The sequence below is a fragment of the Acomys minous genome (assembly GCF_964271855.1).
Source record: "Acomys minous genome assembly, chromosome: 8".
Taxonomy (NCBI): Eukaryota; Metazoa; Chordata; class Mammalia; order Rodentia; family Muridae; genus Acomys; species Acomys minous.
The window spans coordinates 42,327,800-42,342,654 of record NC_140489.1 but is presented as its reverse complement, the minus strand read 5'-3'; the positions used below and the strand labels follow the sequence as shown (position 1 = coordinate 42,342,654).

Genomic DNA, 14,855 nt, shown 5'->3' with positions numbered 1-14,855 from the left:
CTGAATGCCACCAGCCTTCCCCACCAAGGAGAAGGGGTCAAATACTGGGCACCAGAGTTCATGTCAGAGCCAGTCCCTGCTCTCTACACAGCTGTAGAGAATGTGTTGTCTATTGGCTAGATCTGAATAGGGGTTCTAGGTTTACTGTATGCATTGTCCTTGGTTGGTACAGCCGTTTTTGCAGGTCCCCTGGGTCCAGTCCACCAGCCTTGATGGTCTTCTTGTCTGGTTCCTGGATCCTCTGGGTCCTTCTATCTCCCTGTTCTTCCATACCACTCTCACCTGGAGTCCCAATAGCGAGTTCCAGCATCTGTCCTGATCCACCGCTGAGTGAAGACTTTCATAGTACATCCATGGTGGGCAATTATCCAATGTACCATGTGTGTCTTTCTGGGTCTAGGTTAACTCACTCAGGATGATCATTTCTAGTTCTATCCATTTGCCTGCAAATTTCAAGATGTTCTTGTTTTTAATAGCTGAGAATTGTGGACCTCTGTGTCAATGACCATCTACTACAAAGAAGCAACCTCTCTAAAGAGAATTGAGCACTTTATGGATACAGTTATAAGTCATTAAGAGTTGGTTGAATGCTATTCTTGGGGCATGTTGTAAGGAAATGAGGAAAAAAGCAGAGGGAGCATTGTCTTCCCTCCTAGGATGTACCTTCTTTCTGAGTGTGGTATCTGTGATCATTGTAGCCTTGACTCTCTATTTACGGGGACTTAATGCAGAGGGCCCCACCCACATCCTGATGCTTCTACAGCAGAGGCAGCATGTCAGTATCTCTCCTTTCAGCAAGTGACTTTAGAAACTAAGCAGGTAATTCCTAAAATACTGCGTCGGAAACTCTTGTTTTCTTAATTAGGAAACAGAAGATAGTTCTCATGAGACTCTTCATGTATTGTTGAGCTTTTGTAGGATATTCTTCCTGTATTATTCTGCTCTTGTTTTTTAGTAAGAATTAGAGTCAAAAATCTTTCTTTATTAAAAAAAAGAAAGCATCATTTTGTTCCATGTATGTATTGAAATAATTCCACAATGTCATATTAGAAGGTTTTCTAACACATTGATGATTAATAGATATTAAAATAAAATAAGATTTACTTTAAAATTTAAAAAGTTTTTCAAATTCTAGTTAGCCGGATCATTAGCTGTCATTTAAAGTACAATGAGATCTGATAACTGAAAGAAATGTACTGCTAGGGCTTAACATTGTAACTTCAGATATGATGTAAATCTTATTACTTAAGCCACACCAGGCTTCTTGTGTTAGTTGTTGTTTTTGTTTTGTTTTGTTTTTTGTTAATTTGATACAAGCGAGGATGATCTGGGAGAGGGAACCTCAGTTGAGAAAATGTTTTCATCAGATGGACCTGCAGGCAAACTTGTGGGATGTTTTTAAATTAATGATGGGTGTGGGAGGGTCTAGCTCACTGTGCTGGTGCCATCAATGAGAAGGGGGACCTGAAAGCAGGCCAAGTGAGCCATATGGAGCAAGCCTGTAAGCAGCACTGCTCCATGGCTTCTCCTCCAGGTCCCTACCTTGAGTTACTGCCTTGGCTTTCTTTGGTGATAGATGGCTACCTGGAAGCACAAAATGAAACAAATTCTTCCCTTCTGAAGCTGCTTGACCACACCAACAGAAAGCATCAAGACACATTCCTAAACTTATTTCCGTGTGTTTTTGTTGTAGGAATCTTTTTATATGTGTAACCAATTTCAAAATTAAAAAAAAAAAAGACTCACCAATTCAGATAAGTTCCATAAAATGCACATTTTATTTTGTATCATGAAAAAATATCCACATTTAAATAAAGTGTGAAAAAAAAAAAAAGCAAAGTTGATCCTCCCTGATGAAATACAGTTTATTGTGCTAAAACCCAGAATGATGTTGGGTTAGAAACTTCCACCTGCCAATTCACTTTTGGAAACAACTATTTCTTTAGAACGAACTTGTAATAAACTGAAAATTGTGACAAACTTTCCCGACTGCAACGAATGTTGATCACAAGTATTTCAGAGTTGACCTGGACATCTCCAATTTAAGATGTTCTCACACAACCTCTCAGCAGCTGAGCAACAAGTCGATAGTACACACAACAGTTCTATGTTACACACTGTAATGTCTTGATTTAAGTAGCAAAACATGATCAGCCTAGCATGAACAAAATTTTGAAAACTATAAACAAGTACTGCTTAGCATATTGGTATTAAAAATATCTTCCATGTAGTGTTGACCTATTTTCTTAGTTGATACACAAACCAAATATTTCCGGTGACTTAACCTTTAGGAAGCATTTTTAATATCCATAAATATGGTTACAGTGGCAGAAACATTTGAGAACTTTTTTTAAAAAGTCCCTGTAGCAACATCAGTCGGGAGTTTACATTGTAGGGTACAAATGGTATCTATCACTAGAGTACACAAAGTCAGTAGACCATAGAGTTGAAAGAAATATGTAACTCTCATTATATCATAGATATGCATAATTAAATAGTGTTGTCTGGGTACCCAGCATTTCCTGAAGTCACTGCTGTCTCAACAAACAACAGGAAGCAAGTGCTAGCTGTAACTCAATTGTTATCACAATATGTAGGTTTCAGATAAAAACTATTCTAGCCTAGTGTCCGACTTACCCTAACCCTAGCACTAGGGAGGGAAGTATGCATTGTGACAAGGATGACTTCAGTCCGGTTCTTAGGTGAAGCTTGTTTTTCCCTTCCTCTCACTGTGACTAGCTTTAGCATGAAGTGGCTGCTCCAGAAAGAATACCAATGAAGTCACTATAAAAAGGGAGCTAACTTAACATCATAATGTTGCTGATGGAGCTGCTGAGACTCAGCATGCAACATTGCCCCAGGGATCATAAAGAACAGTCCTTGCCGCTAACTTCTCTAAAATGAAATGCACTAAATAATCGATTTTTAAATAAAGCGCATTCAGATTTTACTTAACAACACACACTTTCGACATATAATAGACTAATATTAAAGACTCAGTTCCATCAAACTTGGATATAGAGCTATGTAAAAGAACCATTATCCTCATTTGCATAGTGTGCTCATCAGCTTATCTTCCTACTTGACCAACTGTGCTATTATCAGGAATATTTTCATAACATTTGGCTTGGAAAAGTCTGGAACCAACTCAGATCTTTATGCAGCTTTTGACACTGTTCAATTGCTGTAGCTGTACTCTGTACAGCTGTACTCACACTGTACTCTGGTGAGCATCTCACCACAGGAAGAGGCGGCTCAATTTTACATCATCCCAGACCATTTAGCTGAGAATAGGGATACATTATTTGAATAAGTGTTACTAGTCTCAGTTACTAAGCTTGCATAACTCAAGTCTGGTTTACTCAGTCATGGAGTTGGATATATTTTGTTTTGTTTTGTTTTGTTTTGTTTTAGGCCTATCTGTGTTGGTTCTACATCGGCCAGTCCTCTGGAAACATCTAATCAAGATGCCTGCCAACTATTCATGTAGAGACCTGGACTTCTGGGTTGGAGCCAAAATCCAAAACTTGGAAGTAGGTACAAAATCATCCTCTCATATTAGAAGCCCCAAATAATTGACAAGTTTTCAAAATAGTTCATAACGTTTCCTTAAGATCAAAACCATGGTTGTAACAATGTAATCTGAAATTAAGCAAACAAAAACTATTAAGATAGCACACAAGGAGGAATTGTAGTGGAGGAAGCAACTCCGTTCTTTCCCTAATACCCTGTAGCTCTTGGGCACTGTTCTTTGACCAAATGCTACAATTAGCACAGGTTAACAGTGACCATTTAGCAACTTATTCACATGGAGATGCCAAAGATGAAAGTGACCTAACCAGAAAGAGCCTCAGGGGTCCTCCCACTGAGACTTAAAGCTGTGTGCTATTTATAGTTCCCTCCGCCTGCTATCACTCCCTAAATTGTTTGGATTGAGACTCCCAGACCTTAAGGTAGTGAAGTCATATCTATGTTTTGTTTTCTCAAGACACTTTCTGCAAGCATCTCAAAAGATAGAAAAACATTGATCACATTTTAGATGTTAACTTTTTTCATTACAGAAAAATATATGTACAGCAAGTGCATTTTATTTGAGAATGAGAACAAAGGACTTCATTCTAAACAGAAATAGCACTTAATAGTTGTTTGGCAAGAAACAGCCATCAGTATAATCAATGAAAAAGACCTGAAAACCCTATTTAAAACTCAATGAGTAACCCCTAAATTTTTAAAAAAAAATAAAGTCCCCTGATGTCTCACTCAAATCCCAATATTAAAAATTAAGGAAACTACAGGAAAAATAAAATATCGAGCAGTTAGGGTTTTCTTTAATTTATCTCTTAGGTGAAAATTCATCTGGAAGAATATAAAATATAGGCACCCGTGCTGTGTTTCATTCTCTTCTTACCTATGAGTATACTTCCCAGTTTACCCGGCTGCTGCCTGTCAGCTGTTGGGAGAAGTGAGGGGAAAGTCAGATATTGGCTCATGGCACACTCTATTCACAACAGTTATGATATGAACCTCTGCCATTTACTCTGGCCCCCATGAAAGGCAAGCATTCACACTGCAGGACATACTTTTTAACAGTACTTTGATTTGGGGAGTCTTTAAGTGTTCATGTCCTGATATTTTTGAAATTTGTGCTGCAAGAGCCTATCCTTCTGACCCTAGGAAGACATTTTTTTTTCTCTCTCTCTCTCTGAGGTCCAACTGCCTGTGTTAGAATCTCAGCTTTCCTGGTTTATTGGTTATTAATTGGCTACTGCAATGCTATTTAAGGTTCCTTAATTTACTCTTTCATAGGAGTGCTGCAGAGTTAAGTCTGATTATTTAAATACATTACTGAGTTCAGTGAGCACTCCATAAGAATGAGTCTAATGAACACTCACTAACTTCTGTATCTAAGAGCGGTGAGCCACACAGATTGGGTTATCTCAGCTAGCCTGCATCAGCTCTGGATCACTGAGTAAATCTCCATGGTCCTGACCGACACAAAGCATGCAAATGCAGTAGCCTTCTGTTAAGAAGCAAGAGACAGAGTGCCTTAAGTTAGAATACAGTGCTCTCAGGACATATGTCACATGGCAGGCATGTTAAAAATCTGATTCATAGACCTCTTCCCTACATAACATGATTCAGCATTTTACGAAACTGTAGAAAATATCACAACTTCTTTTGCCATTTAAACAAGTATGAAATAACCAATTCTCTCTTTACCCCAAAAATTCCACAAATAGCCCAAACTTCATTATTGAGTTTAATCAATTTTAAGTACTTTAAAGATAATTTTAAAATGTCAGCTGACTTACTCTTGGTATAAGGAGAGACTCTGTGTGTGTGTGTGTGTGTGTGTGTGTGTGTGTGTGTGTGTGTGTGTGTATGTGTGTGTTTCTGGGTGTTTTTGAGGTACAGAAGATAATAGTGTTGGAGAACTCCATCTTTATTTCAAGATATTTGGACACCAGCATTGTCAGGTGGCCGAGAAGAATTTATTGAGCATACAATACTTTGAAAATTAAAGCTATTAATCATATTTTACATGGGAACCACTTAACATATAGGTGTATTGAATATAGTTAGGTATCACTATTCAATTAATTAATTTGTGATTTAAAGATTTAAAATGTAGAGAAAGCATTTTGTCTTAATATTAAAAGCCATTTGACTGAGCATCTAAGTGTCTCATTCTAAAAACATCCTTAGAGGGAAAAAAATGAGTCAAGTCCAGAAGGTCAAAAAAATCTACAAACGTGGGGAACATTAATTTGATGATAATTTAGGGGAAAAGGGGGTAAACTAATAAAAAAAGAACTCAACTACTAATTAACATTAAACTTATGGGTGATAAATCTTTCAAAATATGTAACGTTTGGGAAGAATATTTTACTGAAGATATATTTTTATGATAGAGTGATACGGAAATCAAGGAGGTGCAGCTGTCAAAGAAGGGTGGAATTTCATTGTTAAAACTGCATTTTCTGCAACTTACTTATGGGAACTTGAGGCGACTCATAGATGATTTCCTTCTCTTAGAAGAGAAAGAAAGAAGAGTCTGGCAGGACGGCAGCAGTATCTGACTTTATTTCTTGTTCAATTCCTACAGTTGGGCTAAGGTTAACACTTGATATTATCTAAATGTTTTTAAACTGTTTAATATTTGGACTGCGTATACAGTTGTCCTCTTTTCAGGGGGATGTGCCTGTCAGAAAAAAAAATGCATTATCACTACAGAAGAGGCATAATAATGCTCTCCTTCAGCTCCAACAGCCTTGTTGCTCTGTGTGAACTTGGGTTCTTTTGTTTTGTTTTGTTTTGTTTTTTTCAATTAGTAGTAAATCTGGATTTAACTAACCTTCTCACTGAGAAGGCTGTATGGAAATTTACAGAAAAAAATATGTAAAAGTAAGCCAACCATTGCATAATAGCAAAGCAAAGGACCATCTTTCTAATTGTGTATACACTCACTGGAGGTGACTAGAGAGTACCTATCAGCATTGCCAATGACCATGATAAAAATGTATACACATGCGGGGGTGGGGGGTGGGAGAAGAGGGTGGGAGGGAGGGATCAGGAAGTGAAGAAGGAGAGGGTTATGATCCAGATGTAAAATGAATATAAAATTTAAAGATAAAAATTTTAAATCTACAAGCATCTAAATGGTGGGCTCCACTGAGCATCTCTGTGTATTTTCCCCAAATGTGGATATGTAAAACCTGATCTGGACTCTCACACATGCACATAGCCATGCATTAGTACCTTATTTAGTACTTAATGCTACGTTTTTGTCCTGAACTTGTGACCCTGATGAACATTAGTTTCTGCTTTGTTTTTCGAGTCCAGAATAAAAATATTTTCTATAATATTAAAACAATCTTTATCAGCTCTAAAAAGTAATGGCTGTCTTATCACTATCATAATGGTTCTTGTTTCCTTTTGTTTTGTTTTTATGGAGACTGATAAGCATTAAGGCTGTAAGCAGAAGTTTCCACTCAGAGCAAATTGATTGAAAATATTTACTTGCATGTAAAGCAACTTCTAGTTGTAATGTCATAGACCTAATACCATGGATAAAAATATAAATACTACTAATGGTTTATCAAATAAATAGATTATTACAGTAGATAGTAAAAACTCGGGATCAATGATGGGCCATCTCTTAACCTTCTTTGACTCTATGACTTAAGCTTTCAAAATATTTAGAGCTAATCATTTTTTAATGCTTGTAACTATGGGCATTTTCAAAATATTATTGGTAAATTCTTAGTTGAAAATACATTTTTAAATTGCAGTTTAGGGAGAATCTTACAAAATCCAGTGAGAGATATAAAGATAAATGTTCTTCCTGGTGCAAAGACAATGCCCGCTTTGTGTTTAGTGCTCTGGTTATTTTCTTACCTCAAAACATCACTACAAACATAACAAAAGACTTTGTATGGAGCCTTGAGTACAAAGGCTTCTCTGCAGAATAAGAAAACATTAACAAAATGAACCTTATCTTCAAAAATCAAATGTTTCTATCGTACACTGCTTCCTTGAATTACCAACAATAACCATCCCATCAATTTCTCAACCAAAACCCTGTCACTAAGGATACATAACATGAGCAGGTTTTAGTGCCTTTCAAATGGTTAATGTAGTTTTCCTATGAATGAAAAGCTACTTTCCACTGACCTAACAAACAGCTTGGGTAAGATGGGAGTAGTTTAGTTCTTTGTTTTACTACTTGTTGTTGGGAAAACTGAGAAAGACACTAAGGACAGCTGAATGCCCAAGCTAGGATAGATTGATAGGCCCGGGATCAGAATCTGAGATGACACCCAACGCTCATCCTACAATGCGTAAAATCTAAACATAATCCTTTCTCTCCCTTTCCAGCAGAATTCTGGTAGCAGCACTCATGTCTAATAAAGATATGAAAGCACAACACTCACCTAAGAAAATATTTATGTTGGAGGTATCTGTGTGTGGTGACTCTAGATAAATTTTCTCATTATCTACATGAAACTTTAGGGGAAAATAAAAAGACTCAGAGAAAATAGCTATAAAAGGAGAAATTATACAGTGACAATATTCACCAATAACAATTACCAAAAATAAAGTAAAGAAGCTATGACTTTGTGGGAGAGCAAGGAGGGGAATATGGACGGGTTTGGAGGAAGGGAAGGGAAGTGGGAAATATTGTTAATTAAATTATAATCTCAGAGACTTTAAAAGAACAATTTCACAAGGACCCGCTGTGCTACACAATTCCAGTCACTTCTTTGAGGACTAATTTGAAAAACAGATTGCTTTCCTCAAAAGAACTGCAAAATCTTTGGGGGGGGGGTCTCATAGGGAAATAGTAACCCCTTAACTTCCATAAGACTTGCATTTGCATTCCAGTTGGCTTAATTCTCAAAATGACTCACTGGTTTGCTCTTCTAATTAATATTATCATTAAAGTACTGGATACTACTGAGGAGCTACGTGTGCTAGGAGCCACGTAAGACCTCATATTCTAATCTCCTCTGTCCTCCAACTTAGGTAAAGTTGTAAGGAATTTTCTTAATATTTAGTGCTTTTGTAGCCTCGCACACGATGTAAGGTGTAACCAGGATTGTAATAAGAAAAAGTTTCCTTTAAAGAATGAAGTTTAGGTGTGAATTCGACCACTAATCCTGAACTATTTTAAAGTCCCTCACGTAAAAGGGAGACACTGAGCTTGGCCATTGTTTTCTCCCTTTGGGTTTCTATCTGCCTTTTACTGTAAGTTCCTCTGTCTACTGGAGCACATTAGGTGTAACACTATCCTGATACAGGTTAGCAATCCTTCCTGCTCTGATATAAAGATCACAATTGACTTTTGCCATCACGTCACAACCACCTGTCCTGAAAACAGCATCTGATCTTACATATTCGTAATATCATAAGAGAATTAAAGACGTATAGGTTGCTTTGCAAAATGTTTGCATCCACTTAGTCCTATTAGTACGTTGTATAGAAGTATAATAGTAAAAAATAATATTCTTGATGCACCAAGAGCACCTATACAGTGTAAGAATAAAGCATGCAGTCATCTGGTCCCCCAAAGAGCCTGTGCTGTGTGTTGGTTGAGACCACACAGGTGTGATTGCATCATTATCACATGTGTGCAAGTGTTCACCCTTCATTAAAATCTGACTGGAATCTATTGTGGAGAATTTTAAAATCTGGAAACCTAAGGCTATATACAATGTTTGCAGAATATGTGCAGAGTGCGCTCAGCACCACATCGTGTCATGCACGCAGAGGACAGGAGTCTAGGAAAGAATACTGTGGGAACTGCACCAAAAAATAAAGAAATAACCCATCGATACTTCCCCTCCCCACTGAAGGCCCAGCACACTTCAAAACCATTCTTCTTCTTCTTCCTCACCTGTGGGAACATGTATTTAGATGGAAATATCATTATGGCCAATGTAGGTTAGTAGTTAAAACTCTGTCTGGGTCAATGCCACAACCTGGCAAAGGTTTGTAAGCCTAATACGGAAAGGCATGCATTACACTTTAAACCAGTTTCTGTTTCAGCGACCATCTTACGGCTTTAGACCAACTGTTAATTTTGAATGTGGCTAAAGTCAGAACAATGGTTTCTGCGGTCATTTTTTTTTTAAATCACTCATTCATCTTTTAAAGGTATTTGCTATACGTGACAAATAGGAAACCCAATACATCTCAGAAGCCAAGGACAGGGTGTCTTCCACAGTATGAAAGCTAAAACAAATGTGTCCCAAACCTCAGTTCTAAGGTTGATTCTGTAATTATTTCATTTCCTTTGGCCTGTAGTAAGTACATATCTTAGCAGAGCGAGGAGATATATCATCCTGGAAATGTTCATTTTCAGTAATAGAAAGGAAAACAACTGTAACCCATGGCACCTAGTACACATTCCAAGAATCCTAGAACAAAGGGCACATCTCTGCGATCTGTGAGGGACATAAATGAATTACTGCTTTGTACTTCTTCAGTATGACTGTGGTAACTCTTCTGTCTATAATTTTAGAGAGACTAGGAGATACAAAAGTGCATAAAATTGCGTATAAAAGAGCAAAAATATTTCCTTTGATTTTGTCACCATCTTTTGTATATTCACCTATATATATGCATATATGACACACACACACATATATAAATATATGTATCAGTAGTCTAGCAGTTCACAAGTGACTGACATACATCTTTCAGGTTAATGCAACTACTAGCTTCCTTATTCTCACTACTAAAATTTATGCCTGCACCAACTGAAAACCACTCTCCCAGAAAGAACTCCAGAAAGCGTGCTGGAGTCATAGGAAACAGCTTCCACGGTTCTCAAAAGGGGTATGCATTTCATTCTGAGTGTTTATCATCTGAGGACCTAAGTATAGACAATGCAACATTTGCGACTTCTCTTTTGGTTTATAATAGGCACTTTCTCTGAAGAGGGCTCGTTACCCGAAAGACTGACATTCAGTCTCATAAGCCTTTTGTAAGTGGATCTGCCTTAGCCATAGTCTATTGTATCAACTCAACAGAAGGCCAGCAGTCCAACTGTGAGCCAAAGAGCTTAGGTAAATTGTAGCCAGAATAAAGTCATATAAAAGCATTTAACTTAATAAAGCAACTTATTTCCTTCTAGGTTGGTTATTTTGTAAGTTAACCACATTTTATGTGTTACTATTACAACCAATAAAAATCATGTGTTAGCACTTCTGTACCTATATCTCATTCTTTCTAAGTCACAGATGTGCAATCAAAACATGTCTAATTGATTATGTTCTTTTAAAAAATTATATAATCAACAGTTAAAATTTTGATATGTGTCTTTGCTAAGAGCCTTTCAACACCCCCCCCACACACACTTTGAACGAGCTTTGGAAATACAAATGTAAAACATTCATCGCCTTTGGACAATAGGCATATCTAACATTGTTAAGAGGCCCTTATACCCTGTGGTGCAGTGTTTCTATAATAATATACACTATATTAACAATTGAGTATTTATGGTGTGGATAATGTCAGCTCCCAAAATGATAGTTGTTCTCCAAGACGGAGGGAGCAGAGAGTTCTTTACATAAGAGCTAATGATTACTATCTAATACAATGCTAAGAAGGAGAGGTATCATTGAGTGGTAATGCAATTCATGCACAAAACCCATAGCAATAAGTTCTCTATATCCGACACTGGCATCAGATGTAGGCAAAGAAACAGTCATTTCAATGGAGCAAACACTGCCTGTAGGGGGAAAAAAACCTAACATTAAGCTACAGAAAAATGCCCTATGGCATGAGATCATAAAATGGTCTGACAGCTTCATCAGCTGAACTCTCCTTTGACATTAATCTATAATTTTAACTAAAGAGAATAGTGAAGAAATGACAGCTCGATATACTCAGCCTGAGATCAAGTTTGTCATGGCAACATTGGCAGGTTGGACCCTGATTCTTCAAAGATTACATTGCCTTAGTTAACAAAAGTCATACTTTTTTATTACAGAATAGAGATTATAAATAAATGTAAAGTGTGCATGCAGTCAACTGCATAATGTACAAGCAATATCTATGCTTTGAATAATTGTCTTTGGCAGGCCAGAATCCAGCTGGACATGCAGTATGTACATATCAAAATCCATAATGTGTTCATCATATTGAAAGCAAGTGAAAATATATATGTATATACTATATATACACACGTATGTATATAGATGTATATACTGTTTTAAATATATTAACAAATATATATGTATATATATCATATTAAAAGTTGATTTCATCTTTGTCAGATTCAGGTGACTCGGGCCTTGAGACACTAAAAATATCCTGACATGGTATTTGGGGAGGTACTTGGAGTGGCATTTGGGTTTTTGGAGAAGATGTCTGGGGTACACTTTTCTCTGAGAGTAGTTTTAAAATTTCTGCCACCTGCTTCTCCAAGGCAGTCATTCTGCAGCTCAGCAGCTGGATATCCTCTTTGAGTTCGTGTTTTACTTCCTGCAGTGTGGTTTGTAAGGCCTGCTCGGGGATGGGGTAGAAAGGATGCTTGGCGTCAGCCTGGATAGGACTATGTTCTAGAGGGCTTCGGGCCTCGCCAACTTTATCCAAACGAAGGTCACTTTTTGTAATCCCACTGTCACAAGAATCTGTTTTCCTCAACGGGTTTTTGGTCACACTGGTCTCTGAGTCACTGCTCTTGGGGTCCTCCGACAGCAGCCCCATCGACTCAGCTTTGGTGACGTTGTTCCACTCCTCCTTTTTCTCCTCGTGAGCCCCCATGTTGTTCTTGAGTCTCAGCCACCCTTTCCCGTTCCCGTTTTTCATCCTGATGGGGCTGTTGACTTTGAGACACTTTTGTTCAGCACCACCACCGTTGGGCTTCAGTTCCATGGCATCGCGGTTGTTCTGCTTAAGAGACTCGTTGGTTTTCACATAGGCCAGCGAGGTCTGGATGGGGGTAATCTGAGACACGGTGACCACACTGGTACCTGTGATGGAGGCTCCGTTCTGCAAAGGGCGGCTCTCCACCTGGAGCTGGCTCCTCTCCGGGTCGCTCTGCGCTGAGCCCTGGTTCCTCATTTCCTTCTGCTGTTTGAACCTCTGGAAGAGCTTCCTCACTGGGTGGTCCACGGGGATGCTGAGAGTCACCTCATTCTTCTGCCGCAGCCGCTCTTCCTCCTCCTTCTTCACGTCACTAATTTTACGGAAGATGATCTGGAGAATAGGAAAGATTATTAAACTGTGGTTACCGAAGCAGATGGCTCTACAGTCATGTGACACTGAGCTGGAAGTGCCTTGCTTTACAACAGAAACATCTGCACATGTCGCATGCCCCAAAATTTAACACAGGGACACTGGTTACTCTCCCACACCAGAGGGGGAAAGTAGTTGACACAACAGTGTAAAAGCACTTCATGGCCCCATTTAAAAGAATACAGCACACACACACACACACACACACACACACACACACACACACACACTAGTATATGTGCCTCTGTGTATATATAAATATATATTTCTTACATTTCCCTGGAACACCAGCCTTGTTTTGGTATGGTTCCTCCTTCTCTAAGTATGTTTCAAAACCACTTTTAATACTATTCTCTGTTTAGGGATAAGCTAGCAAACAGTCTAGGCTTCATGAGTACTGAAAAAGTGCCAAGTTCTCCAGTGAGATAAGCAGGTTGCACAGCAAGGGTGAGGAGTGAACATGTTTGTTTATGTGCCCATAAACGCAGAATTCACAAGGAAAAGTTTCTAAGAAACAAGTGCCAGACCAACACTCATCCTTAAAGTTACTATTAACCAGACCGCTTTGGAAACACTTGACCTTCCATCTCTAAAATATTCAAACACATAGGTTTTGTTCATATGACACTTTTGATGGAGATGGAATCACAGACCTTAAGACTCTTGATATTTTAGATATGAAATTCAATATACAGCATGTGTGATATTAGGTGGACATCCCTCAGTACACAAGTATACTATGAAAACCTCCTGAAAATGTGTGGAAGAAATGGTGGTGACACCAAAGGTAATAAAAATTACTGGTTATATGAGATATTACAAACTATACTTCCAATTAAGAGTTAACTTAGTGAGTTTGTTTTTCTCAGGTTCCTGAAAAACAAAGTAACTTCACGTGAAACCTGTGAGGAAAGTCAAGAAGAGTTTCATCAAATGATGCACTTTCAGGGTCAAACAATTTTACCACCAAACAAAATTACCTATCTCGTTCATCCTCCCAACATTATTGTTTAAAGTAAACTATATGTGAAACACATAATCCGAACCCATAACAGACCCTCTCCTTGAACTCAAAATACCTCCAGCTTGTAACCATTTTTATCACCTTTCAATGGTTCAGCGGCTCCCAGGAGTAACATACAGTCACAGATTTTTATATCAGAAAGAAATACTAACGCTGACCACTGTTAGCAGAAAAGCCAAAAGTCAAGCAGGCAGAAATACTCCTTCCACGCCAGACCACATTTTCTAAATTGAGAGTGATGCATTAAAGTCAGTCCCATCAAGTGGCAATAATTTGTATCTTGAATTACATAAATATTATAAATTCAATAATTACATAGAAAAGCTACCATATGTTTTCCTGTCTGGTGGCACACGGCAGTGCGTCTTTTTAGCAGATGTAACACTAATCGCCAAGTCTGGCATCAAAGCTGCAGCAGTTTAATTAGAACTCTTGCCAAGGCTTGACATACGTCTCCTCCTTCCTGTGGAAACAGAGCATGCACTAAGCCTTCAGGGCATTAGCGCCCTTTGGAATCAGACAGACACCAATAAGGCAACCTCAGATACCATTTCCATCCACTCAGGTTGGTCCCATGAGCTGACAGAAGGAGCTTGGCGTAAGTGACTCACCATCGCTCCATCTAACTCACCCCTAGCCACTATTTTAAATAGGTAGTTAGCCTGGAGCAGACAGAGCCTTCGTATGATCCTTGACATTAGGGGAAAAGGAATTCACTGCAAATCTCAGTGGAAAATAGCAGGCGACTGGCACACAAAAAGGTCAGACATAACACTGGAGAATTGCATAGTGTGTGGGTCGTACTAAGCAAGCACACATTATTTACAGTGTCTAACAACTGCACACAGTTACTGTATGCTTACCAAGTTCAAGATGCCAGTAATTTAGGATTGCAGTATATCTATAAAAAATATCAACAAAAAGTTGTTTCTAGTTTCCTAGACCGACAATGCTCATACCCATGCCCCAACACAAACAGACAAAGGTATTCAGATTGGTGACATTAAACTGATACCAAAGGTTCCAAATGCCACAATACCTAACACAAAGGGAGTTCTGGTGGAGGGCCAGACCCTTGGGTGCA

General features: G+C 38.3%; 1 protein-coding gene across 1 annotated transcript in view; it reads right to left on the bottom strand.

The window, feature by feature from the left end:
• Positions 1-1,755: 1,755 nt before the first annotated feature.
• KCNH5 (potassium voltage-gated channel subfamily H member 5) overlaps positions 1,756-14,855 on the bottom strand; it is a 295,802-nt gene continuing 282,702 nt past the window's right edge. The window contains exon 11 of the mRNA XM_084792497.1: positions 1,756-12,708. Within this exon, the coding sequence (XP_084648623.1) occupies positions 11,758-12,708 (951 nt within the window). The 3' untranslated portion in view covers positions 1,756-11,757. The remainder of the gene's footprint in view (positions 12,709-14,855) is intronic.